Consider the following 26,375-nt stretch of genomic DNA (forward strand, 5'->3'; position numbering starts at 1 on the left):
ACAGCTCGGTCTGCTCTCCATCCTGAGCACAGCTCTTCATCCTCCAAGCATAAGCGCACAGCACCCCAGAGCAACACGTTCACAGGTGCTGCACAGCCCACCTCACCCCCGCCACCCACCACCACCGGGCCCTCTGGCACTCCTGCCGCCTTCCTCCCTCTCCTTCCCCCTCCTCCCTCTCCTTCTCCCCCTCCCCCCTCTCCCTACTGGTCCTGCTGCTGCCCCGCCCGCCGCCGCCCCTCCCGCCCCTCCCGCCCCTCCCGCCGCTGCTGCTGCTCCCACAGCTCCGCCTCCACCACCACCAGCGGCTCGCCGTCACTGCCCACGTCACTGCCACCACCCGCGTCATCAGCGCCATCCAGCCGCCGCGACCTGGCCCGCACCCGCCCGCCGTCGCCGCCCGCGCCGCCGCCACCGCCGCCGCCGTAGATGTTGTTGTAGCTGCCGTAACCGTACGAACCGTTGCTGCTGTGGGATCCAGATCCGAAACCGCCGCCGCCGCCGCCGGTTCCGGCGGGCGCGTCGCGGTATGCGTAGCTGCGGCTGCTGCGCATGGTCGCCTCCACCTCCGTCACCACACCGTCCTGAATAAGACATGGGGGGCAGGAGGCAGGCGACACAGCGGCCCAGGTCGCAATGTGTTGTTTGGGGACTTTCGGGGGCTGTCAGATGGGGTGTGTCACACCTCAAGGGAGATGATGCCACACATTCCAGCCTTCTACGCCTGCCCGCCGGAGGTACCCGGCACGAGCCCCGCACCCCATCCCGCCGTGCCCCTGCAAAACCCCCCACCCCGCCAACCCAGACCCCCCGCCCTCCCGCACGTGCCTTGTCCCGGTCAACGTGGTCAAACAGGAAGTCCAGCTGCGCGTTGGTCAACGCCACGTGGCGCGGCAGGTGCCGCCGCATGCCGCGACGGAACGCGTCGCGGCCCACACCCGCCGCCACACCCGCCGCCGCCGCGTCAGCGCCCGTACCGCTGCCGGGCCCACCGCCCAGCAGAAACCCAACGGCCCCGCCGCCGCCGCTGCCACCACCGTGCTGACTGCTGCCGTGTCCGTGTGTATGCCCGTGTCCGTGACCGTGCGTGTGTGCCGCCTCGGCGAACACGGCCTTCATGGCGTGGGCGATGGGCTCCAGGTCGTCGCTGTGCTGCATCAGGAACGTGCTGCGTGTGTGGGGGGGGAGGAGGGAGGAGGAGGGAGAGGAGGGGGTAAGCTCTGAACCAATCCCGTAAGGAAACAGTCGCGCAGTCGGGGAGGGGGGAGGAAGAGGGGGAACGGGGCAGACGGGGGAGGTATTGTTTTCAGTTTTCACCATGCCCAACAAGGAACCAGGGACACGCGGACGCACGACCACACTAGGCAAGCGGTGTGGCGGTGATGGTTGGAGGGGGCGGGCAGGAGTGCAGGACAAGAGGGAGGGGCAGCGGGATGAGGGGGGAGGCAATACTTCATTCCGGAGCCCATGAACCGGAAAAGCAGTACAGGAGCTCATCAACCCAAGCCCGGGCCCGTCGAGCACGCAGGAGGGGAGCAAGCGAAGAGGTGTGAGTACAGTAGTAGGTTATGGTTGAAGGGGTTGGCAGAGAATCCTTTTATGCTTGGCTTGTACCTGGGTTGCGCCTGGGTTGTACCCACCTGTCATGCTACAGCGCCCGGCCGCTGGCAGTGTTCAAGCCCCACCCCCACCCCTCCACCAACCCCCCTCCCTCTCCCCCTCCTCCCTCTCCCCCATCTCCTCCCCGCCTCCAATCCGGCCGCTCACCGCAGTGCCGCGATGTTGGCTGCGTCACGGCGGCTCTGCCTCATGGCGCGACTGGTGAATGCCCACATGAACACCGGGTAGGAGGCAGCGGCCAGGAACACGGAGCCGGTCAGGATGGAGCGGAAGGCGCCGGGGGCCTCCTGGGGGGGGGGGGGCGGCGGGGGTTGAGGTTGGGGCGTGTGTGAGTTTGTGGGCGGGGGTTGAGGCTGGAGTGGGGTGGGGTGACATGGGAGGAGCAGGCATGCGTGAGAGCATGAAACGACCCTTGGTGAATCCGGATCCTCTGACCCGCTCCCGCCCCCGCCCCCTTCTCCCTTTTCCCCGCCCCCGCCCCTGGCCCTGCCCCCGCCCCGGCCCCCGCCCCCGGCTCCCTTCCTCTCCCCCTCCCCTTCATCTCCCCCTCCGCCTCACCTCCCAGCCGGTCTGCACGTTCATTCCGAAGAATGACGAGGGCATGGTTGCCATCTGCATGTGCAGGTTGTAAGACAGTGTTTGGGTGTGGGTGAACAAAGACAAGTATGTGAATGTGTGTATGCGCATTGATGCGTGGAATGGGGTGAGCAGGAGGCCGCCCCCCCCCCCCCCGCGCCCCTATCCCCCCTCATCCTCCCATCCCCTCCCCCCATTCGGGGATGGGGACTATTGTCGCGTGTCTCCGTTGTCAAGCATCGGCCACGCTCTCCTCCTCGCTCTATTGCATTGGATTGTGTTTAGTTTGGGCTGGTATCTACACCCCCCACCCAAAGTCCGCCCCCCCCCGCCCACCATCATGGACAGGCTTGCCACGCTGATCCACAGGTTGACCAGTATGATGTGGTTGCGGCTCGAGTCCAGCTGCATGCGGTACGTCTCGCTGGCGGGGAAGGGGGGAGAGGGGGAGGAGGGCAGGGGGTTACATTCATGATCATTCAAGAAGTGAAGGCGTGGGGGGAGGAGGGAGAGGAGGGGGAGAGATTGAAGGACAAGAAGCTGATCTGGGGATTCATTACTGATTACCCCCCCCCCCCCATACTTTCCACCCCTCCCCTCCCCCCCTTGTCCCCTCCCCCCCCCCCCCTGCCCCCCCCCCCCCCCGGCCCCCCACCGTGTGCTCTCCAGGTAGTCCTCCGTCTCCAGCAGGGCTCCCACGATGGACTCCACCTCGCGCAGGTAAGCCTCAAGGATGCGGCCCGCGTTCTCAAGAGCCTGAGCAGGAGGCAGGGGGTGGAGAGGTTGTGGGTGAGATGGGAGTGGGTGATGGGAATGGGTGAGGAGAGGTAGGGGTGTTGGAGCGGCGTCAAATTACATGTATGGGGTGGTGCAAATCCCGCCCCCAACCCCTTAGTCCAGTTAAGTTTGGGCTGGTATCTACAATCCCTCCCGTGCCGGACGCACCTCCTTACGCGCCGCCTCCCTCCTCGCCACAGGGTCCTGGCTGCCAATGGGCGGCACCGTAACGCCCACGACCCGCCGTACGCCGCCGCCACCAGCCGCCGCCGCCGCCGCGGCGCCGCCGCCGCCACCGACCATGGAGGGGGGGAAGGACGCGGCCGCGGCGGTTGTCGACGATGTAGACGCAGGCGACGACGAAGCGGGCGAGTAGGAAAAGGGGTAGGAGACAGAAGCGGCCGCGCCGGCTGCGGGCGTGGCCACCGTCTGCTGCTGCGCCTTGCCCACACCCGCCCCACTCCCGCCACTGCCACTCCCGCTGCTACTGCCGCCGCTACTGCTACTGCCGCCGCTACTGCTACTGCCACCGCCGCTACTACTGCCGGGCACGCGGTACTGGTCTGACGTGGCGAAGTCGCAGGTGCCCAGTGTGAACTCCTGGGGCTGACCAGTGGGGCACAGCAGCGGCGTGTAATACCCGCCGCCGCCCCCCGGACCGCCGCCGCCGTACAGCCCCCCCGGGCCGCCGCCGTACAGGGGCGCGGGGAGGGACAGCAGCAGCGAGCCCAGGGCCTCCGAGTCGTCCTCCAGGAACTGTGCGTGTGTGTGTAGGGGGGTTGCGCGCGCGTGTGTGTGTGTGTGTGTGTGTGTGTTGGGGGCTTGTGTTTGTGTGTGAGCGCGCGTGTGTGTGTGTGTGTGTGTGTGTGTGTGTGTGTGTGCGTGTGTGTGTGAGCGTGTGTTGTGTTGTGTGTGTGGGTGTGTGTCGGGGAGGGGGGCTAGACAGGCAAGTACCGGTAAGGCAGGCACACAGGCAGACGCGTGTAAGCTCTGTGGGGGAGCCACTGCCCAGCTCGCGCGCACCTTTTTGAGCGCGTCGCACGTCTCCCGCGCGTCATTGAGCACAGACGTCAGCACCTGCGTGTCATGGGGTGTGTGGGTGGGGGTGTGTGTGAGGGGGGGGTACAGCCGCCGCGTGTGGGACCCCGTGGAGCCAGGTACACACGTGCCCATGTGACGCCGGCCTTTGGTTGCCGGCCCCACATCCCCGGAATGATGTCCCTACTATCCAACTACCCCACTGCCCTAGTGCGGTATTGCCGCCTCCCTGAACACACACGCACCCTAAACACACACACACACACACACACACACACACACACACAAAACGCACACACACACAAAACGCACACGCGCAAAGACACGGCTTCCACCACACAAACAAATGTTCACACTCGCCTTCTCCAGCGGCGCGAACTGCTGCACGGTGGACTCGCCAATGCCGCCGAATGGGTCGCCCGCACCCAGCGTGCCCTGCGCCCGAGCCTGCCACCACCCCAGCAGCCGCCGCAAACCCCCCGGCCGAATCAGGTTGCCCACGCTGCCAACCGCCGCGCCCAACGGCCCGTAACCGTAACCATAGCCGTTTCCGTTGCCGCCGCCGTCGCTGCTGCTGCCCGGCCCGTCGTCACCGCCGCCGCCGGGGCCGCCGCCGCCGCCGGCGCCGTCGTCTGCGCCGCCGTGCGCCGCCACCTCCCAGGCCGGAGAGGCCCGCGAGCCGCCCACAATGCGCTCCACCATCCACTGTTGCAGTGCCGCACACACATGTTTTCCTTGTGCTCTTTAACACACACACACGCATTGGAGGGGTGGATGTACACGATAGTCAACGAGGGTGGGAGTCATGGGAATCCGTGCCACCGGTGTACACGTTGCCGCTGCCGCCGTCGGCATACGGGGGAGCCAACGGCTTATGGGGAAGCCACTCACACAGCCGCGTATGTCCCCCTGTTGACACACACACGCACACACGCAGACACGCACACGCAGACACGCACACGCACACACATACACACACGCAACCTCCCTACACACGCACACACACGCCCTTCACTCAAGCGCACAAATGCACACACACACACACACACACACACACACACACACGCACATACACCACACACACGCACACCTCGATGTGGGCCCGGCGGCGCTCGAAGTACAGCAGTGTCACGTGCAGCAGCACCTGTCGGCGTGAAAGGGTGAAGGTGTGTGCGTGTGTGTATTTCGCAGGCACATGCGAAGGCGTGTGAGGCAGCTCTGCACATATCCCACCCACCCCTCGTGCCCACCCCTCCAACAATCCTCTCCCTCGCCCTCTCCCCCACCTCCCTCCCTCCCTCCCTCCCCCCCCCACCTCCCCGCTGCCCCACCTCCAGCACGGACTGCTCGAAGGGCACGTGCGGCTGCGCCTCAATGACCAGCGTCATGGGCTTGATGATGTCGTGGAAGTCACGGTCACGCCTGGGGGGGGGAGGAGATGGGGGAGGAGATGGGGGAGGAGGGGGGGGGGGATTGCGGCGGGGTTATGTGGTTTGTGTGTTGATGGGTGCAACATCGGGCCGTGACAAGGCCTGGACCGCACTGCGCCCATTGCCCGTCTCCCACCACCTCGCACCCACCACCCCGCTCCCACCACCCCGCCGGCCCGCCCCGCCCCGCCTTGACTGCCCTCCACCCTCCACTTGCCCCCTCGCGTCTCTGGCTTCTCGGAAAGTTACCCCCCCCCCCCTTCCCCCCACACACCTGTTCTCTGGGAACGGTGTCAAACACCCCCCACACGCACACACATACACACCTGTTCTTTATGAGTGTGACGCGGTCCCTCTCGATGACGGCCTTTATGGCCTCGGTGCGGAACAGGATGCGGTCGCCGCGGGCCTGTGTGGAGAGAGGGAGACAGAGAGAGTGTGTGGATGAGGGCGTGTGTGTCTGTGGGTATATGTGTGTGTGTCTGTGGATGAGGGCATGTGTACGCGCGTGTGTGTGTGTGTGTGTGTATGAGGGCGAGAGTGAGGTGTGTGTGTGTGCACAACCGCGTTGCGGCTGCAGCTTAGGGCGAGCCCCATGAGGCATGAGAGCCGAACTCACACTCAAACGCTGAAAACAACCTCCCCTCTGCCCCCTCTCCCCTCTGCCCCCCCTCTCCCCTCTGCACCACCTCTCCCCTCTCCCCGTTGCCCCCTACTGCATTAGGTTCGGTTTCGTTTGGTATCTACAAACCCTCCCCCTCCCTCCCCTCCCTCCTCCCCACCGCTATGGTGGCTCTCTGCGGGCTGAGCCGGCTGTCCGCCGCGAACAGCGACAGGTCGCGGCTGTGCAGCTGCAGCTCGGCGGCAGTCACGCCGCCGTTGGGCTCCAGCGTGCGCCCGTCGGACAGGATCACAATCACCTGCAGGGGTGTGTGTGTGCGGGTGTGTGTGCGGGTGGCGTGGGAGGCGTGTGTGCGGGGGGGGAGTGCGGGTGGGGCGATGTGCGGTTGTGGTGCATGTGTGTGTGTGGGAGGTAACAAGGCTGCACACACACACACACACACACACACACACACACACACACACACACACACACACACACACACACACACACACACACACACACACACACACAAACCGTCGCTTTGCTGCATCGCATACACTGTCTTTGCGCAACGTTTTCCTTGTGCTCTTTAACACACACACACACACACACACGCACACACACACACATGGACACACACGGACGTAATGCCCCCACCACGCGCACCTCGAACACGGTGCTCATGCGCGCCCGGCCCAGGATCTCCTGCACACACAGGTGCTGCAGCTGCAGACCGCTGCCCGAGCGCGGCGAGCCCCGTGGCGGCACGTGCCGCTGGGCGCCGCCGCCGCCGCCGCCGCCGCCGCCGCCGCCGCCTCGGCCCCGCCAGCCGCCGCCGACATGATTGCTACCACCTCCTCCACCTCCCCCACCACCACTGCCACCACTACCGCTACCGAGACTGCTACTGCCGAGGCCGCTACTGCCGTGGCCGCTGCTGTGGCCGTTGTCTTGTGCTGATGACGCGGCGGCGGCGGAGGTGGCGGCGGCGACCATGGAAGCTGTGGGGGCGGCGGTGACGGTGGCGAAGTGGGCGAAGCCGGAGGGCGGGGAGTAACCCGGAGGCCTGCGGTCATAGCTGCTACTGCTGCTGGGGGTGCTGGGGGTGCTAGTGGAGCTGGTGCTACTGCCGCCAGTGGAGCTGGTTCTACTGCCGCCGCGGTGAAGGTGGCGGTGGTGGTGTAGGTCGTGGAGGCTAGTCAGGTGCGGGTGGTGCGGGTGGTGCTGGCGGAAGAGGTGCGGGCTACTGCCACGCACGGCCGTGCCCCGCCGTCGCCCCTGCTCCCCCTGCTCCCCCTGGTCCTGCAGCTGCTGCCACCCACTGCCCACCCCTCCGCCCTCCGTGCCAGTGGCCCCGCCGCTGCGCCCCGGGCCAAACGGGTACGGCACACTGCCGCTGCTGCTGGCATGGCTGCTGCCGCCAGCACCGGCCAGGCTCAGCAGCCGAAGCTCAACGCTAGCTGAGCTGAGAGATTCAGGGCCGCAGCCAACAGTTCTGGGGACCTGAGCTCCGGTGGGGGCCGGGGTGCTGGTGACAGCATCAGCGCTGGCGGAGGCCACGACGGCCTGGGCGCAGGCATCATCCCGCGCAAACGCTCGCCGAAAGGCCGAGAGGCCCGTCTGTTGTGAAAGTCGCCCAGGGGCTGATGTTGACGCCCCTGCGCTGCACTCGCACGCCGCAAGCTGCAGCAGCGCCGTTCCGAGCGTCTGCGAGCGAGGCATCGCTTGCGTAAGTCGACTGAGCAGGGGACGGGCGCGATGTAGATACTTATAAAGACAGAGTCATTCTCGTCCTATTTAGCTCGGCTTGCAAGCAGTATAGCTGTCCTACGCGACGTTGGGGTTCTGGTTCTTGGGCGCGATTCCGCGCTCGTTTGAAGAAGAGGTTGCAATCAGGCCACAGTGCCAGTATTGGTGAGTGTAACTATCTATTGACATCCGAGGCTTCAAGTTGGCAGCCATACATCAGCGGCGGGCACGAAACCCTGCGCCGTGCCCTGCGCGTTCGTGCCTCTCGCCTTGCCTCTCGCGGGCGCGTCCTGCGCCGCTGCGGGCAACACCGGTTCCAGCGCGTTATCGCGAGCGAATCCAGACCCTTACAATGTCTCACATACACACAGAGCCTCTGTATGGTCAAGGCCACCACAGCGCCACCATGGTCAAAAGGTGACAAGCCATCGAGAGTTTTAGAGGCCTTCCGTTGCGCCCCTCTCGGCATCCCGAATCCTGTTCCGCAACCCTGGCCTCCTCTGCACTCCCCTATGTTTGACGACATAATGGTATCTGAATCAGTCTGTGCACAGCTCACGGGGTCGCCACGCTTGCTTGCGGCGGGACCAATCAAGGCTTGCTCCCGCCGCAGCCCATCTTGTTGCAGCACTGAACACACGCCCATCGCAGCCCTGAGCACGTATTTTAATTTCACACCCTGAAGGGCAGTCGGCCATGGGCCCATGGCCTTTGACTCCACGTGTTCTATGACCGGCTGCCGCCCCAGCCCCCAGGTTCACCCGCCGCTACTCCGCCATATCCATTTAGTTGGGAGCGAGGCTAGCTAGCTAGGCGGGCAGCAGCCCTGCCAGCCGCAGGCTGGGCAGCACGCCGGTCAGGCCGATGGCGGCGTGGAAGCGGGTGCTGGGGTGCAGCTGGTCTGTGTGGGTGGGTATGCATTGGGGGGGGGGCGGTTGCGGGGGTGGGGTGGGCCGGTAGGTGACGGTGGGGACAGGTGGGGGAGGGCGGGTTTGCGGCGGCAATGGGATGCGGCATGGATAGATGCGTGAGGATGCCACCGGCAGCAGGCAGCGCAGTGCAGTGCAGTGCAGCGGTCACGCACGGGCGTATGAGGCGTGCATGCAGGTGGTCGTCACGCACCGTAGAAGGCGCGGGTGTTGGGGTCGGGGCAGGGCACAATGCCGGGCACCACCTCCAGCGCCACCTTCGGCTGGATGAAGCACGGAGCTGCATGCGGGGTGGCGGTGTGGGTGAGAGTAGAGGGGCGTGTGAGAAGTGGTGCGGGGAGAACGGAGCCTCAAAAGCCACAGCAGCACTGCCAGCTGCACCTAGCTACCCGCATCGCTGCCGCGCCCGCATCGCTGTACCACCCACAGCAATACACATACACACACACACACACATGCTGTCACACACACATTGTTTTCCTTGTGCTCTTTAACACACACCAGGGGTCGTATCTTGTTTGCGGGGGAATGTCTTGACCCAGACATTCCTGGCCTCTGGAGCGGAAATTTTTGTCAAGGGGGTAGACAAACAGGCCCCCAAATCCACGATTTTTTTGTCTAGACAAAGTGCCTTTGTGGAAGCCATGTAAAATGTCTAGACATCTTGACATGTTGCAATTTCGCTTTTTCGCAACTGTAAACGGCGGCTTTTGTATCTGTTTCACGCAGTGCAACACTAATGAACAAGTCCAAATGCGATCATATGCACAGGCATGTCGCAGCGCGTTTCCCCAAGCAACTCTGAGCCTTCGCTTGCCTGCGCGGCGTACATGCTATACCTGCTAACTGCTTGCTGTCACCGAAGTGCCGGGGCCAAAGCCATGACCAGTCACAGTTCTACCGCACATACACACAGGCAGAGCGCCATCGCGGCCTAACCGCTTCCAGTTTAGTCATCTTCACACGTCGGCACACACCCTCGTGCATCGAATCCCCAATACACTATCGTCCCTTCTTTCAACGTTTCAATCATACACAATCGTATCGGGTATGTATTTGCTAGATGGACCGCTTTCAAAGAATTCAAACGTTCGTATGCCAAATTATTAGCACGAGACATCCACATTCTGAACGGCCTCCTCCTCAGCCTCCTTCAGAAGTGCCTTGACATCAATCTCACACACACGATGCTTCACACGGGACGGGCGGGCGTTGTGGCTGCTGCGCTGGGGCACGCGGCCAAGCTTTGCAGCGAACTTCTGAACTGCAGGCCCCAGCAGCGTTGCATCAAACTCAGCATACGGGGCAAGGGAGACACCAGCCACAGGCCGCTGCTGGTACGCAATTGGTGGGCCCACAAGGCGCACACGCATCAGTACGTCAAGGGTGCCAAGCTTCATGCTTGCCCGGCCAGGCGTCTTGATGTCATTCATCGCGCTGAAGCCACGCTCAACTTCTGCCGTAGATGGCTGCAGCACAAGCATAATCTGCACCAGGACAGTGAGCTCACGGCCCATGCCAGACAGCCACGACAAGAGCCTCTCATAGAACGGCCTCGCCTTCATAACATCACCACTCTTCTTCTGCTCCTTTGCCACTGCAATCAGGCGCGCCCGAGCCATCACCCACTGGTCAACTGCCAACAGGCAATCATCACCCAAGACGGGCTTAAAGTGCTGTGCCAAAGCGGCCACCTCTTCCTCGCCATACTTCGGCACACCGGAATCAGCAGCCAATGCACGGGGGCCCAGCACCCCAAACTTTGCAGCCACTGAGACATCAGCGGGGAATCGCATTTTGATGTTCTCAACCAGCTTCTTGACCATACTGCTGAGAGCAAGCTTGCTGCGGAATAGAGTCTGAGGGAAAGCCGCCCAGCTCGGTGCCGTAGGTGCCGTGTCATCATCGTCGCTGCCAGACTCCGCTGTCGTGTCAGTGTTGGTGTCAGAGCCGTCATTGTCGCTGTCAGACTCCGCTGTCGTGGTGGCGGTGGTGGTGGTGGCAGGCGCGATCGTCGTGGGAGGGGTTGTCAGCACCATCTGGTGGCCGTGGAACACGCCATCCTTCGCTGCAAGGTCCTTGATCAGGGCCTGGATACCACTGCCGCATGCCTTGGACGCATCGCATTTTCGGCACGTATGCGCCTTGCAGTCATGCTTGCAGTCAGCGCAGTTCGCAGCCTGGAGTTTGACCATCTTCACATAGTGGGTCAGGGGCTGCGAGCAAGCAGGAAGGGTGCACGTTGTAACGTGTCAGCCGATAAAGATGCAGCCGAACGCCATGCCTGTTGTACATGCCGTATGCATACACTACAGCACACTACGCCCACTAGTACCGCTTACCAAATGTGCCACAAACGTTGCTACACCACCACACACCAACACACCACAAACGTTGCTACACCACCACACACCAACACACCAAACGAACACACACCAGCACGCACGCGCGCCGCGCCCACATGTGCGCCATGCACAATTGCCCACGCGCCGCGCTCACAAACGCACCATGGCATCCTTGCCGCAGGCGTAGGCCGAACGGATTAGGCTGCACAGCGTTGGGTTGAGCTTGACCTTCTGCTTCTCGACAATGTTGGACATCTTCGTGTGGTTCTTAGCCGCGCCTATAACGTCCAGATGGTTCTTGGAGAGAAGGTGCTTGTTGAACAAAGTCATGTTCATGACCTGCAGCAGAACACAAGGGATTTGCAAGCTTACGCAAGCATGCGGGGAGGCGGCTGGGTAGCAGGTCCTGTCTTAGCTGTCAGGCTGCAGCTGTAAATGGGTACCCCAGACGGTGCGCCGCAGTGCATGCGCTTGCTTGCGTGCAGTATGCGCACACCCCTAGTCTCTCCTAATCCGGCTCACACGCTGCATTGCCAGGCTACATGGTTGCAAGCACACTCACTTTGTTGCCGCCCTTGGTCCAAACAGAGGCCTTCGCACCGGGGTGCTTCATGCAGGCAAGGCACAAGAACGTGCACTCAGGAGTCCTGACGAAATTGTGCCCGATCCCATTCCAACGGCTGGTGTTCTTGATGTTGACGAACTTCGCAATACGCACTGATTCATTATTCCAATCTGCAAGCAGGTGGAGTGTCTCGGTTAGTAGCAGGTGACCAGTATGCCCTATGCGTAAAAAAGAAGCCCGCACGCTCGTGCATCGAAGCTTACCGATGGCGCCATGGCCGCAGGCATTGCGGCCACGCTTCGTGCCCATGTCTGCAACCTTGTCGTTTCCATCGTCTTCGCTAGCCTCAACTGCATATCAATGCGACATGGTGTTCAGAAGCCAGTAAGGGCATGCACGAATACGTAGCACGTAGGAAGGCACGAAGAGCAGGCAAGAAGCAGGAAGGAGACAGGAACTGGCAGTAGGCCATGAGGCTAACTCACCGTCATCCATGTCGCTTTCGTTGTCAACATCAACAATTGGCGGGGTAGCAGGAATCGACGACCCAGGGCCACCGGCGGCGGCCGCGAGCGACTCCTTTACGGTGGCGGGCTTGGCAGGGGGTGTGGCGCTGGTCTCGGCAGCGGGCGCGGCGCTCTTGGCAGCAGGCGCGGGAGCGGGCGCGGCGCTCTTGGCAGCGGGCGCGGCGCTCTTGGCAGCGGGCGCGGCCGCGGGCACGGCGCTCTTGGCAGCGGGCGCGGCGGTCTTTGCGGCCTTGGCGGTGGGCGCCACAGTGCGAGTGCCAGCGCCTGAGAGGTGAGAGGGAGAAGGCAAGGGAGGCACAGGTTGAGACCAGGCCACCCAGAACGGACAGGGCCTTCCAGTTGATGATCACATTATTTCTGCACCCAGCCACCAGCTTACCGCGCGCGGCCGACATCAGCATGGCACTGATGGTGCGCGCCTTTGCCACGGCCTTGGGAACCGGCGCCGTCTTCACGGGGCCCGCCTCATCGTCACTGTTCGTCAGGTCCATGACGATCTGTGACTCAGCGGGCTGAGCAGCCTGCTCCGTGCGCTTTTGAGCCCCGTCCTTCAGGGGGGATCCCGCAGTTGCGAAAGCCACAGTGCCGGTCACTGCAGTTTCAATCCTAGCCTTCTTAGTGACCTTGGTAGAAGGTGAAGGCGACAGCGACGCCGCTAAGACAGCGGCGTAGGTGCGCGCCGTAGGCGCCATGGCGGTCTTGCCCGGAGTGTTAGAGGTGGACATGCTGTGTAGAGTTGCGTAAGAAAAGATAAATACTGTATACAACTGTGATAGTAACGAGAACATGCAAATATAATGGAAGTTTGGATTCTTGATTGCGAAGCCCGATCATGCAGCATGATACGCAAATTATCGGGCAGTAAATGTGCTCATTCCTTTCACGTACTTCACAATGTGCTTTAAGCAGCTCCATACTTGAGATTTCTCATACTGGACATGGACATGCCCAGGACATGCAAGCGTGCGCGTAGTACACCTCGCAATGAACACGATGTGACTGATCCATTCGGCTACATGGGGGCAGTGCAGCAAGGCGGACACGGGGCGGAGTTGGCAAGGCAACCGACCGCATCGACACGGACGGAGCCAACTGCGCTTGTCAGCAACCCGGATGAGAGCAGGATTGGTGCAACGGCGTCACCCATTATGGCCCATTGTGCTGTTGAAGATGTCGGCCAGGTAATGTCTGGCAACTGTACGATACGCCAGGATGCCTTAAATGTAGTCTTGCGTGTAGTCTTGCGTGTAGTCCCCTCCCTTCACTCCGTCTGCGTCTGCGTGTATATCGTTTGCTGCGCGCATTCATGGACGCTTGCGTGTGCAACACATGCTATGCGTCACGTGTGTTCAAATGTCAAGGTGTGGTGCGTGTCATGCCTCCAACTTCCTGCCCCGCCATTGCGCCTTGACTTGCCATACACCTCGCGTACCGTGCGCAGGAAGAATGGCGGCCATACGACAACAAGTATGAATGCAGCAGGACTGGTATTGTGCGGAGGAGACAAGACGGAGGGGCAATTGCAGTGCGCATGCTCAGGGGAAAGCCATGGGTTTACATAAATAGAAAGTCCGTTCAGTTGAGCACTGTTATGGAGGCCTGTTGGAATGACGCATAGGCCGCTCAGAGTTTCAGGACCTGCTTGTTGTAGGAACTTCAAGGAGTGAAAGGGGCTGCAATAGCCTTTGCTGCTGGCTGCAACACGCATGGTGTGAGCGTTATGCAGCCTCTGCTGCTGGGAGGGGCACTGGGTGCGCAGGCGGTGTCAGGAGCCGTAAGCAGGGACCGGGCCGCGACGCGCCCATCCGCACGGGGCCTGTAGGTTGATGCGGTATGCCTGGCGTGTAGAACGCGCGCGCAAACACATGGTACCATGTGATTACAGCGCTGGAAGCTTGGGGAGTCGCTGGTGGGGGCCGTATGCAGCCTCTGCTGCTGGCAGCCGTAAGCAGGGACCGGGCCGCGGCGCGCCCATCCGCACGGGGCCTGTCGGTTGATGCGGTATGCCTGGCGTGTAGAACGCGTGCCCCAACACATTGTACCATGTGATTACAGCGCTGAAAGCTTGGGGAGTCACTGGTGGGGGCGGAATGCAGCCTCTGCCGCCGGCAGGGGCACTGGGTGCTCAGGCAATGTCAGGAACCGTAAGCAGGGACAGGGCAGTGGCGCGCCCATCCGCACGGGGCCTGTCGGTTGATGCGGTATGCCTGGCGTGTAGAACGCGTGCCCCAACACATTGTACCATGTGATTACAGCACTGGAAGCTTCGGAGTCGCTGGTGGGGGCGGTATGCAGCCTCTGCCGCCGGCAGGGGCACTGGGTGCTCAGGCGATGTCAGGAACCGTAAACAGGGACAGGGCAGTGGCGCGCCCATCCGCACGGGGCCTGTAGGTTGATGCGGTATGCCTGGCGTGTAGAACGCGCGCGCAAACACATGGTACCATGTGATTACAGCGCTGGAAGCTTGGGGAGTCACTGGTGGGGGCGGTATGCAGCCTCTGCCGCCGGCAGGGGCACTGGGTGCTCAGCCGATGTCAGGAACCGTAAGCAGGGACAGGGCAGTGGCGCGCCCATCCGCACGGGGCCTGTAGGTTGATGCGGTATGCCTGGCGTGTAGAACGCGTGCCCCAACACATTGTACCATGTGATTACAGCACTGGAAGCTTCGGAGTCGCTGGTGGGGGCGGTATGCAGCCTCTGCCGCCGGCAGGGGCACTGGGTGCTCAGGCGATGTCAGGAACCGTAAACAGGGACAGGGCAGTGGCGCGCCCATCCGCACGGGGCCTGTAGGTTGATGCGGTATGCCTGGCGTGTAGAACGCGCGCGCAAACGCATGGTACCATGTGATTACAGCGCTGGAAGCTTGGGGAGTCGCTGGTGTGGGCCGTATGCAGCCACTGCTGCTGGCAGCCGTAAGCAGGGACAGGGCAGCGGCGCGCCCATCCGCACGGGGCCTGTCGGTTGATGCGGTATGCCTGGCGTGTAGAACGCGTGCCCCAACACATTGTACCATGTGATTACAGCACTGGAAGCTTCGGAGTCGCTGGTGGGGGCGGAATGCAGCCTCTGCCGCCGGCAGGGGCACTGGGTGCTCAGGCAATGTCAGGAACCATAAACAGGGACAGGGCCGCGGCGCGCCCATCCGCACGGGGCCTGTAGGTTGATGCGGTATGCCTGGCGTGTAGAACGCGTGCCCCAACACATTGTACCATGTGATTACAGCACTGGAAGCTTCGGAGTCGCTGGTGGGGGCGGAATGTAGCCTCTGTTGCTGGCAGCCGTAAGCCGGGACAGGGCAGCGGCGCGCCCATCCGCACGGGGCCCGTCGGTTGATGCGGTATGCCTGGCGTGTAGAACGCGTGCCCCAACACATTATACCATGTGATTACAGCACTGGAAGCTTCGGAGTCGCTGGGGAAACGGCATACCAAGCCGCTGCCCACCAGGCCGCACATGCAACCGTCCAAAATCACACGCCCAGCAATGCCAGCCCATGCCTCTTGCATCGCCCGCGCCCTCCAGAATGCTTGACGCCCTGCATGCGTCCCTAGCAGTACAAGGTTTGCCATGACACACGCATGTTGTCAGGCGGAGAAACCGCAGACAGGGCATTCCAAGCCGCTGCCCACCACGCCGCCCATGCAACCGTCCAAAATCACACGCCCGGCAATGCCAGCCCATGCCTCTTGCATCGCCCGCGCCCTCCAGAATGCTTGACGCCCTGCATGCGTCCCTAGCAGTACAAGGTTTGCCATGACACACGCATGTTGTCAGGCGGAGAAACCGCAGACAGGGCATTCCAAGCCGCTGCCCACCACGCCGCCCATGCAACCGTCCAAAATCACACGCCCGGCAATGCCAGCCCATGCCTCTTGCATCGCCCGCGCCCTCCAGAATGCTTGACGCCCTGCATGCGTCCCTAGCAGTACAAGGTTTGCCATGACACACGCATGTTGTCAGGCGGAGAAACCGCAGACAGGGCATTCCAAGCCGCTGCCCACCAGGCCGCACATGCAACCGTCCAAAATCACACGCCCAGCAATGCCAGCCCATGCCTCTAGAATCGCCCGCGCCCTCCAGAATGCTTGACGCCCTGCATGCGTCCCTAGCAGTACAAGGTTTGCCATGACACACGCATGTTGTCAGGCGGAGAAACCGCAGACAGGGCATTCCAAGCCGCTGCCCACCAGGCCGCCCATGCAACCGTCCAAAATCACATGCCCAGCAATGCCAGCCCATGCCTCTTGCATCGCCCGCGCCCTCCAGAATGCTTGACGCCCTGCATGCGTCCCTAGCAGTACAAGGTTTGCCATGACACACGCATGTTGTCAGGCGGAGAAACCGCAGACAGGGCATTCCAAGCCGCTGCCCACCACGCCGCCCATGCAACCGTCCAAAATCACACGCCCGGCAATGCCAGCCCATGCCTCTTGCATCGCCCGCGCCCTCCAGAATGCTCGACGCCCTGCATGCGTCCCTAGCAGTACAAGGTTTGCCATGACACACGCATGTTGTCAGGCGGAGAAACCGCAGACAGGGCATTCCAAGCCGCTGCCCACCAGGCTGCACATGCAACCGTCCAAAATCACACGCCCGGCAATGCCAGCCCATGCCTCTAGAATCGCCCGCGCCCTCCAGAATGCTTGACGCCCTGCATGCGTCCCTAGCAGTACAAGGTTTGCCATGACACACGCATGTTGTCAGGCGGAGAAACCGCAGACAGGGCATTCCAAGCCGCTGCCCACCAGGCCGCCCATGCAACCGTCCAAAATCACACGCCCAGCAATGCCAGCCCATGCCTCTTGCATCGCCCGCGCCCTCCAGAATGCTTGACGCCCTGCATGCGTCCCTAGCAGTACAAGGTTTGCCATGACACACGCATGTTGTTAGGCGGAGAAACCGCAGACAGGGCATTCCAAGCCGCTGCCCACCACGCCGCCCATGCAACCGTCCAAAATCACACGCCCGGCAATGCCAGCCCATGCCTCTTGCATCGCCCGCGCCCTCCAGAATGCTTGACGCCCTGCATGCGTCCCTAGCAGTACAAGGTTTGCCATGACACACGCATGTTGTCAGGCGGAGAAACCGCAGACAGGGCATTCCAAGCCGCTGCCCACCACGCCGCCCATGCAACCGTCCAAAATCACACGCCCGGCAATGCCAGCCCATGCCTCTTGCATCGCCCGCGCCCTCCAGAATGCTCGACGCCCTGCATGCGTCCCTAGCAGTACAAGGTTTGCCATGACACACGCATGTTGTCAGGCGGAGAAACCGCAGACAGGGCATTCCAAGCCGCTGCCCACCAGGCTGCACATGCAACCGTCCAAAATCACACGCCCGGCAATGCCAGCCCATGCCTCTAGAATCGCCCGCGCCCTCCAGAATGCTTGACGCCCTGCATGCGTCCCTAGCAGTACAAGGTTTGCCATGACACACGCATGTTGTCAGGCGGAGAAACCGCAGACAGGGCATTCCAAGCCGCTGCCCACCAGGCCGCCCATGCAACCGTCCAAAATCACACGCCCAGCAATGCCAGCCCATGCCTCTTGCATCGCCCGCGCCCTCCAGAATGCTTGACGCCCTGCATGCGTCCCTAGCAGTACAAGGTTTGCCATGACACACGCATGTTGTTAGGCGGAGAAACCGCAGACAGGGCATTCCAAGCCGCTGCCCACCACGCCGCCCATGCAACCGTCCAAAATCACACGCCCGGCAATGCCAGCCCATGCCTCTTGCATCGCCCGCGCCCTCCAGAATGCTTGACGCCCTGCATGCGTCCCTAGCAGTACAAGGTTTGCCATGACACACGCATGTTGTCAGGCGGAGAAACCGCAGACAGGGCATTCCAAGCCGCTGCCCACCAGGCCGCACATGCAACCGTCCAAAATCACACGCCCGGCAATGCCAGCCCATGCCTCTTGCATCGCCCGCGCCCTCCAGAATGCTTGACGCCCTGCATGCGTCCCTAGCAGTACAAGGTTTGCCATGACACACGCATGTTGTTAGGCGGAGAAACCGCAGACAGGGCATTCCAAGCCGCTGCCCACCAGGCCGCACATGCAACCGTCCAAAATCACACGCCCGGCAATGCCAGCCCATGCCTCTTGCATCGCCCGGATGGACAGTTCGGTCTGCATGAGGAGGGCGCGCAGGACAAGTCAACAACAACATCATCTCCCGCACCATCATATCCCGCACTATGGTAGCATGCGGTCCCCACCTCCGCATGCCAACTTGCCCCCTAGTCGGGAGCGGTGTCTAGTTGAGATGGGAATCCGGCGCCAGCTGAACCCACCCCCAAATCCCCATGCATGCCCAGCGTAGAGGACCGTTCTAGCACCCGTGCAAAAGTCACGTTGAGGAAGAGTCGTCGGGGGCCAACGGGCTCCGGGACCACAAGAAGACCAGAACGTCACCACACGCCGGCCGGACGGGCCGGTACAGCCGACCCAGTAAGCGGTCGGTACTCTGCTCCGAAGACCCCGTCGCTGAACGGGGATCAGCTTCCAGATGCACTAAAACACTATTGACACTGTAGCCCCGCAGCTACTCACGAAAACATTATCGTTTGCTCCTAATTTTGTGCCCCACTTCTCCATTTGTTGTGTGCCGACGGCAGAATGTAATGTGTTTCATGTTGAATTCTTAATATCACTGTGTCCTAGTCAATGTCCCGTGATGGCTCCCCATTCCTCGGTCAATTCCCTGGTCCTTTTCACCGGTCCTTTCCCCGGTCCTTTCCCCGGTCCTTTCCCAGGTCCCGTTCTTGTTGATTCCCCTACGCATGGAGGAGTAGCATGGTTGAGCTTGACAGCAGCCCCGCCCTGAGTGCGAGTGGTTCAGTGCACTCCAATACGAAGCTGCTGTCAAGGCTGCTGTATACCCCCTCTCCCGCGCGCCTCGTCCCTGCCTGTTTTCTTCAACCCCTCCGCAGCTCCACGGTTCCGCCCGTGCACGGGGTCCATCCCTGACTTCTGTTCATTCCTGACCTCTATCGTCTCAGCTTTTCTTCACTGTGCGCGGGTTAGCTGGACCATGGACTGTGGAAGGAGTTGCAGCGGGCTTTGCACCCCTGACAACTCTGCGTGACTGAAAATGCGGCATCCCCGGCAAATCCTCGTCACCGGCTCTGCGCATCTGCAAAAAGGAAGATTTGATCGGGGTATCCTTCATCCTCGTCAGATCGCCGAAAATCTCCTAAATGACCATGACATTCCCTCACTTTCCACAAAATATATATGTCACTATGGTAGAGTTTGCCTCTCCTCAGACACCGCTTGTTTTGTTCAAAAGCGTGCGTGAACCCCCCCCTCCGTTTGTCTGGAAAATGGCCAAAATGGCCGTTTAATGTCTGGAGACATTAAGATAGGAGCCCTGACACACACACACACACATTTTGTCACACAGACACACACTCTGTCACACGCAATTACACACACACACACACACACACACACAAACACACGCACACAGAAACACGCACTCACAGGTGTTGTTGAAGGGCGGGTTCACGCTGGCCAGCAGCTCCTCCGACGCGTCCGGCAGCACCAGCAGCCGCGCGCCCACGCTGTCGGCGCCGCCCGTGGCCGCCGCCGGCTGCTGCAGCTGCACCTCCAGGGCGGCGGCCGCCAGGGTCAGGGCGCTGTTGAGCGCCGCGGTGAACGCGGCCACCTGCGGGTCGTGATGAGGCGGTGGGGCATGATGGGGCGTGGTGGTGGGGTGCTGGGTGAGGTGGTGAGGTGAGGTGGGTGTTGGTAGGGTGGCAAGGTGGTGGTGTGGTGGTGAGGTGGTGGTGAGGTGGCGGTGTGGTAAGATGGATCGGCACCGCCCGACAGGTGGGTGCGCGGTGCGGCGGGTGTACGCGGGTGTGGACGGTGTGTGTCTTATGATTCGCCCCTTCCCCATCACTCACCGACATACCTCACACAGGTAGACCCGCACGCCCCTCACACTGCCTCACCGCCGACTTGAACGGCTCAGGCACACTTGGCGAGAGGTCCAGTCGCGCCACTGGCAGCAGCACCAGCACCCGCTGCGGCCCCCGCTGCTGCCCCCACACCGCCTCGCCCGCCGCCAGCAGCTGCTGCGCCCAGGTCAGGCGGCAGGAGGTGATGGCGGCGACGGCGGAGGCGATGACGGACGCGTTGGCGAAGGCGCCGGTCCTTACGGCCTCATTGGCAAAGAACTGCGTGTGTGTGTGTGTGTGTGTGTGTGTGTGTGTGTGTGTGTGTGTGCGCGGCTGAGTGGGTTTTGGAGGAAGAGTTGGTACACACGTAGCGAGGGTATGGGCTGCTTTGCGGGGGGCAGGCTTGGTGGGGCGTGATGCCGCCCCAGCGCGATACCGGTAGGTGCACGTGCCCACCCAGACACCCTACCTCCCTGACCCCGCCGCCCCGCAGCTCACCCGCACGTCGTTGATCCCAATGAAGTTGATCGGCAGCAGCCGCCGCCCGCCACCACCGCCGTTGGGGCTGCTGCTGCCCCCACCTGCGCCACTGCCGACACCAAGGGCCGCCTGCACCACCGCCTGCAGTGCCGCCAGTGCCAGCGCCGCTGCCTGCGCGGCGGCCTGCGCCTGCGCCTGCCCCTGCGCGTGCCGTAGCGCCGCCGTCGCCGCCGACGCCGAGGGCGGCTGCGCGAGGAAGGCGGCTGTCTGCTGTGGCAGGTCGAGCACAAAGGGGTATTGGGCTGCAACGCTGTAGGCGGGGCAGGCCGTGGCGCCGCCATAGGCCAGGTTGATCACCTGCGAGGGAGGAAGGGCGAATGGGCGGGCGGGTAGATGAGTGCGTGAGTGAGTACGTGGGTGGGTGGGTGGGTGGGTGCGCGGGGTTGCTGCCTGCATTGGGTGACACCCGGTGCCGTGCGCGCGCACGCACATACACACGCACACACACCCATCCACACACACACACACGCACCCACACACACGCATACACACCCACACACACCCCACACACACACACGCACACACACACACACGCACATTGAGTACGGTGGTGGCGCTGTTGTTGTTGGCGACTTCGGCAGCCAGGTAGTCGATCCAGACGGGGCCGTTGGAGTACCTGCACATGTGTGTGTGTGTGTGTGTGTGTGTATGCGTGTGTGTGTGTGTGTGGTGTGGCTATCTTCACACATCACAGACTGTTCGTGGATGCGCACAAACCCCGCCACCGCCCCCTACCGTATCTCTAGGCCACCCCCACCTTCCCCATCATACACCCGCCCGCACCTGCCCTGGTAGTAGAGGTCGGCCTGAGGCACACCCGCCGCGCGGAAGGTGTTGCCTGCCGCGGGGAAGGCGGTATATGGGACATGAAAAAGGCAAAGCAAGTGCCTAATGTAGTTGCGGCCGGATAAACAAAATTGCACCCAGCCCAGGCACCGACGATCATGGAAATACGTCGCCGCGGGGGAGGCGGGGAAGTTGAGCAAGACGATACGGCAGCACGGTTTGCATCCCGCTGCCCGCCCGCACTTTACTCACCCACCCACCCACCCACCCGCTGCACCCACCCGTGTCGGAGAGGGAGTCGCCAAACACAACCAGGTCAATACGCTCGCGCGTGTCGCCGCCGCCGGGTGCGGCAGCAGGCGACGGTCGTGACGTCGTCAAGCCACCACTGCCCACTGGCGGCGGGTAGCGGCGTCGGGCTGGTGGCGGGGACGCGCGCCTGCTGCCCGGGTTCTTGCCGCCCTTCTTATTATAGTTGCCACTGAATCCGTCGTCGGTGCGGCTGGCGGAGGCCAGGGCGCAGCCGGCCGCCAGCAGCAGCAGCAGCGCTGCCGCAAGGGGGGCGGCGCATTGGCGTCGGGCGGGGGACATGAGTCGGTATCGCCGGGATGCGAAGGTTAGTGTGTCAGTGTTAAACGTGCATACGTCTAATGTGTGACGAGTTGTGGCGACACCTAGCGAGACTGGCTGGGCCCCCTTGATAAATGAACGAATGGGCGCACCTGCGAGCGAGAATGAAGGGCGTGTACCGGTCTAGGATGCACCAAAGCGGCGGCATATGGCATGGGCAGCGAACGGCGGAACGGCCCTTCCAAGAGCGCCGCCGCCAACAACCGACTAACCTTGGCGGCATCTCAAGCCCTTCAACCTCCGCCAGCAGCCGCCGGCCAGCAGGCCCGACGCCGCATGAGATAGCCCATCTATCCTGTCAGACTGTTCCCCATTGTGAGACTGTTTCCAGAACATTTTCCACTTGAGTTTACGTACGGGGCACTGCCAGTGCGTAATCGGCCTGGCCTGCGGGCTACCGAATAACACCGGCTTAGATGCTGGTGAGTTGGACTGCCGGCGGACGGACGGACCACCATCCTACGGTTACAGTGCCCCCCACGGGTGCGACATGCCCCCATGGTATTAGGGCCATTACATGTGCTATGTGCGATCATGCGTGCTCACAGAAGTTGGCCCAACACGGCCACGGCAGTACCGGTAACTGGCGCTTGATCTCAGCCCACACACGCACACTACGTGCATGCTGGATCCCCCGGGCTGCCGTCATGTGCCCGCACACATCGCACGCATATGCACATACACACGTACGTTGACACGCTCGCACATAAGCAAGTCCGCATGCACGCGCACATGGCCAGCAGTCTGATCGATCACAGCGCCACACGTGCATACGGTATACGGCATCCACTGGGTGAGTGCGTGCGTGCGTGCGTGGGTGCGCTACCCCCTGCCCCGCACCCCATGCCATCTCCCAGTCAGTGACGCCTGGGCTCGATCGGCGTGCCCCAAGCCACCAAACATCCGGCGTACGAGTCCCGGCAGCACCACTGCCATGCATGACCGCTAGCTAGTGCCCCAGCACCGCCGTCATACATCGTGCGGCGGTGAGGCGACAGCGGTGGGCGGCGGCTAGGCGGCCGCCGGCAGCAGCCCCGCCTGCTGAAGCGCTGGCAGCACTCCACTAAGGGCGAACGCCTTTTGTAGGCGCGTCGTGGGGTGCAGCTGGTCTGCACGCGTGTATGAACACGGCGGGAGGTGGAGGGCGTGTGGGCAAAGGCCAGGGGTTCCTGATCAGGCGTGTTGAGTTGTGTCGACACAGCAGCAGGGCAGCGAACGAGCGCGGGACCCGATGACAGCCACGCACATGCAAGTGCCCGCATGTGCACCTAGTGCACCTGCACCTGCTGCACGCACATGCCTGCTGTGTGCACACACACACACACACACACACACACACACACACACACACACACACACACACACACACACACACACACACACACACACACACACACACACACACACACACACACACACACATACACACACATGTGCACACACGCACCGTAGAAGACGTGGGTGTCGGGATCGGTGCAGGGCACAATGCCGGGAACCACGTCCAGCACGTACGCGGGGTGGAAGAAGCAAGCCTCGTCTGCGGGGGTGCGTGGGTGAGACGCGCAACGGTGGGTTGTGGAACATACATGGGTCGGTCGCGAGTGTGACATCAACTAGCTTGCTTGCTTGTATGTGAGCGGCGAAGTACAATGCGCTTATTTTGACAGGCAAAGCCTCAAGCCAAACAGTTAAACGAGGCCTGTGCAGTCTGGACCGATGCCCGTTCGCATAGTTCGCATGCATCAACTAACGACGCACGACCAGCCCCTCCCCAGTCCACACCGAAGTTCGTGAAGGGCGGCGTCACGGTCGCCGCCACCACCCCAGTGAAGTCCGGTAGCACCAGCAGCCGCGCGCCGCGGCTCCCGCTGTCGACCGGCGCCGCCGCCAGCTCCGCATTCAGCGCCGCCACCGCCGCCGTCAGGAAGTTGTTGATCGCGTCAGTCACCGCCTTGAGCTGCGCAGCCGCAGCAGCAGCACCAGTATAGCGCCGGAGCGAGGTAGCCACGTCAGAAAGCAGATAAATAAGAGCAGCAGCAGTAGCAGCAGCAGCCGGCAGTAGCAGCAGCAGCCGGCAGGTCACTTGGGTGGGTGGGCGCGGCCAGGCGGCGGGTTGCACGGCGCACACGGCTTTGCTTGATTGAGGGACAAAAACCATCAACGCCTCGAACCCCCCCAGCGCTCTGTGGGCTGGTTCTGGGTACTGGTTCCTTTCGGATTGGAATAACTAACCCCGCCCGCCCCCCTGCACACGCCCCTCTGCCCCCCTCACCGTCGGCTTGAGCTCCTTGGGCACGCTGGGTGTGAGGTCCAGTCGCGCCAGGGGCAGCAGCACCAGCACCCGCTCGGGCCCCCGCTGTTGCCCCCACACAGCCTCGCCCGCCGCCAGCAGCTGCTTCGCCCAGGTCAGGCGGCAGGAGGTGATGGCGAGGGCCAGGGCGCCGATGGATTGCTCGGTGGGATAGACGCCGCCGCTGATGCCGGCCGACAGGACATTCTACAAGCAAGTGCGCAAGTGGGCGTACGTGAACGGAGGGTAAGCGTGTTGTGTTGTGTTGTAGATAGGTGGCCAGTCGTGCACTAGCAGCGCCAGCAGCGCCAGCGCCCCTCGTGCACTAGCAGCGCCAGCAGCGCCAGCGCCCCTCGTGCACTAGCAGCGCCAGCAGCGACAGCGCCAGCACTTGAGCGAGCTAGCGAGCAGCAGCTCCCCGCACCCGCAAGCAGCCGCACCATGCAGCAGCCATGCATATGTCCAGCGAGCCACGTCACGCCCCACGCATATGGCCTTCCCACCCACTCACCCGCACGTCGTTGTTGCCGATGAAGTTGATCGGCAGCAGGCGCCGGCCGCCGCCGCCGCCCTGCTGGCTCTGCTGCTGGGGCGCGCTGCTGATGTTGGCAATGAAGGCCGACGTCTGCGCCGGCAGGTCGCGGATGAAGCGGATCTGCGTCGCCACGCTGTTCTCGGGGCAGGCCGCGGCGCCGCCGTGGGCGTAGTTCAGGACCTGGGTTGTGTGCGTGTGTGTTTGTAGGTGTGTTATATTCAGCAGAAGAGCACAAGGTAGGGTTTGCAACGTGTTGTGTGAGAGTGCGTGCGTGTGTGAGCACAAGCAAGCGCCTGCGCCCCCACCGCCATACATACAGCTCAGACGCAGGCGCTGGCACGGGGCAATTTCGTGCGTGCACCTAAGGCCACCCTATCTACTGGTTCCCTCACTACCTGCCCGCTGCTGCCGCCGCTGCTGCCGCTGCTGCTGCTGCTGCTGCTGTGTGATGAGCAGCCGCTGTAGTGCGGTCCTTCCAAACCACCCCACATCCACCTTCCGCCGCCGGCGGACCTACCGCCGCCAGCAGCTCTCACAGCAGGCATGCCCTAACCGCTTCAAGCCCCAAACATTGCCTGCCTAGCTCAAGCACGGCCTAGCAATTTACTACTCACTGTGAGCTGAGTGGTGTTGGCGACTGCGGCAGCCAGGTAGTCGACCCAGATGGGGCCGTTGGAGTACCTGCACACGTGCGTGTACGGTATGCGTGCGTGTGCGCCATGTGTGGCCGCCGTGTGCGTGTGTATGTGCTGTGACTACCTTCAGCAGCCCCTAGGTTGCGACCCGCGGTCACAGACTGTGCGTGGTTGCGCACAATCAAACCCCGCCACCGCCCCCCCCTACCGTATCTCTAGCCCTCCCCCCTCTCATGCACGCACCTGCCCTGGTAGTAGAGGTCGGCCTGCGGCACACCCACCGCGCGGAAGGTGTTGCCTGCCGCGGGGGAGACGGGGATCGGAGTTGAAGCATGAAGGAGGCGATCATACAAGAGCTGACAGCCGCAACGGCGGCGGAAGCGCAGGGGCAGCTAGCAGGCACTGCACGCCCCTTCACCCACCCACCCACCCACCCACCCACCCACCCGCTGCACCCACCCGTGTCGGAGAGGGAGTCGCCAAACACAACCAGATCAATACGCTCGCGCGTGTCGCCGCCGGATGCAGCAGCAGGCGGCGGCCGCTTCAAGCCACCACCGCTCGCTGGCGGGTGGCGATGTGGCGGGGGCGCGCGCCTCACACGCGGTACGTTCTTGCCGGGGGGAGGAATGATGGCGCGCAGGGGCGGGTGCCTGCTGCCTGTGAGCTGCCGGCGTCCTGTGTTGCCTGCGTTGCATACGGTTGCATGTGGAGACAAGGTGTGCTTAACGGCTGAGTTCCGGGCACGAACAGCGGTTGACAAGCGAAATTAATGCGGGTCGCTAGCCGCTGTTTGCGTAGTAAGCCGAACGGGTGGCTCACCACGTCGCCCTTGCAAAGGCCAGAACCCAAACATCAGCAAATTGTCTGCGATCAACTAACATCGTTGCCAT

General features: G+C 62.7%; 5 protein-coding genes across 6 annotated transcripts in view; all 5 read right to left on the minus strand.

Annotated features, from left to right (window-relative positions):
• Positions 1–2: 2 nt before the first annotated feature.
• CHLRE_02g144006v5 (uncharacterized protein) lies at positions 3–7,928 on the minus strand. Its single transcript, XM_043060267.1, has 14 exons — positions 6,712–7,928; positions 6,224–6,361; positions 5,768–5,850; positions 5,343–5,433; positions 5,102–5,155; positions 4,372–4,716; positions 3,997–4,050; positions 3,142–3,729; positions 2,852–2,952; positions 2,533–2,620; positions 2,179–2,232; positions 1,768–1,907; positions 829–1,168; positions 3–584 (listed from the first exon to the last, which is right to left on the minus strand). Exons 1-14 carry the CDS (start codon positions 7,765–7,767, stop codon positions 204–206), a joined length of 3,513 nt encoding a protein of 1,170 aa, XP_042927765.1. The 5' UTR covers positions 7,768–7,928; the 3' UTR covers positions 3–203.
• A 201-nt stretch (positions 7,929–8,129) lies between these two features.
• CHLRE_02g144007v5 (uncharacterized protein) lies at positions 8,130–9,378 on the minus strand. The gene is made up of 3 exons (XM_043060268.1): positions 9,221–9,378; positions 8,917–9,003; positions 8,130–8,695 (listed from the first exon to the last, which is right to left on the minus strand). The coding sequence occupies exons 1-3, from the start codon at positions 9,267–9,269 to the stop codon at positions 8,604–8,606; spliced, it is 228 nt and encodes a 75-aa protein (XP_042927766.1). The 5' UTR covers positions 9,270–9,378; the 3' UTR covers positions 8,130–8,603.
• Positions 9,379–9,432: 54 nt separating this feature from the next.
• CHLRE_02g144008v5 (uncharacterized protein) lies at positions 9,433–13,358 on the minus strand. Of its 2 annotated transcripts, none has more exons than XM_043060269.1 (6): positions 12,540–13,358; positions 12,119–12,424; positions 11,897–11,983; positions 11,631–11,803; positions 11,231–11,407; positions 9,433–10,939 (listed from the first exon to the last, which is right to left on the minus strand). In XM_043060269.1, the coding sequence occupies exons 1-6, from the start codon at positions 12,883–12,885 to the stop codon at positions 9,830–9,832; spliced, it is 2,199 nt and encodes a 732-aa protein (XP_042927768.1). In that variant the 5' UTR covers positions 12,886–13,358; the 3' UTR covers positions 9,433–9,829. The 2 variants fall into 2 exon arrangements, with proteins under 2 accessions (XP_042927768.1, XP_042927767.1); XM_043060270.1 differs by having other exon boundaries at positions 12,540–12,918.
• Positions 13,359–18,987: 5,629 nt separating this feature from the next.
• CHLRE_02g144009v5 (uncharacterized protein) lies at positions 18,988–22,093 on the minus strand. The gene is made up of 7 exons (XM_043060271.1): positions 21,674–22,093; positions 21,390–21,444; positions 21,144–21,222; positions 20,565–20,903; positions 20,121–20,345; positions 19,648–19,831; positions 18,988–19,297 (listed from the first exon to the last, which is right to left on the minus strand). Exons 1-7 carry the CDS (start codon positions 21,981–21,983, stop codon positions 19,281–19,283), a joined length of 1,209 nt encoding a protein of 402 aa, XP_042927769.1. The 5' UTR covers positions 21,984–22,093; the 3' UTR covers positions 18,988–19,280.
• A 382-nt stretch (positions 22,094–22,475) lies between these two features.
• Positions 22,476–26,375, minus strand: part of CHLRE_02g144010v5 (uncharacterized protein) — a 5,748-nt gene continuing 1,848 nt past the window's right edge. The window contains exons 4-12 of the mRNA XM_043060272.1: positions 26,305–26,359; positions 25,942–26,169; positions 25,726–25,780; positions 25,462–25,528; positions 24,824–25,027; positions 24,295–24,519; positions 23,805–23,979; positions 23,470–23,559; positions 22,476–23,131 (exon numbers count right to left, since the gene is read on the minus strand). Of these exons, the coding sequence (XP_042927770.1) occupies positions 23,034–23,131; positions 23,470–23,559; positions 23,805–23,979; positions 24,295–24,519; positions 24,824–25,027; positions 25,462–25,528; positions 25,726–25,780; positions 25,942–26,169; positions 26,305–26,359 (1,197 nt within the window). The 3' untranslated portion in view covers positions 22,476–23,033. The remainder of the gene's footprint in view (positions 23,132–23,469; positions 23,560–23,804; positions 23,980–24,294; positions 24,520–24,823; positions 25,028–25,461; positions 25,529–25,725; positions 25,781–25,941; positions 26,170–26,304; positions 26,360–26,375) is intronic.

This window comes from Chlamydomonas reinhardtii, chromosome 2, assembly GCF_000002595.2.
Source record: "Chlamydomonas reinhardtii strain CC-503 cw92 mt+ chromosome 2, whole genome shotgun sequence".
NCBI classification, from domain to species: Eukaryota; Viridiplantae; Chlorophyta; class Chlorophyceae; order Chlamydomonadales; family Chlamydomonadaceae; genus Chlamydomonas; species Chlamydomonas reinhardtii.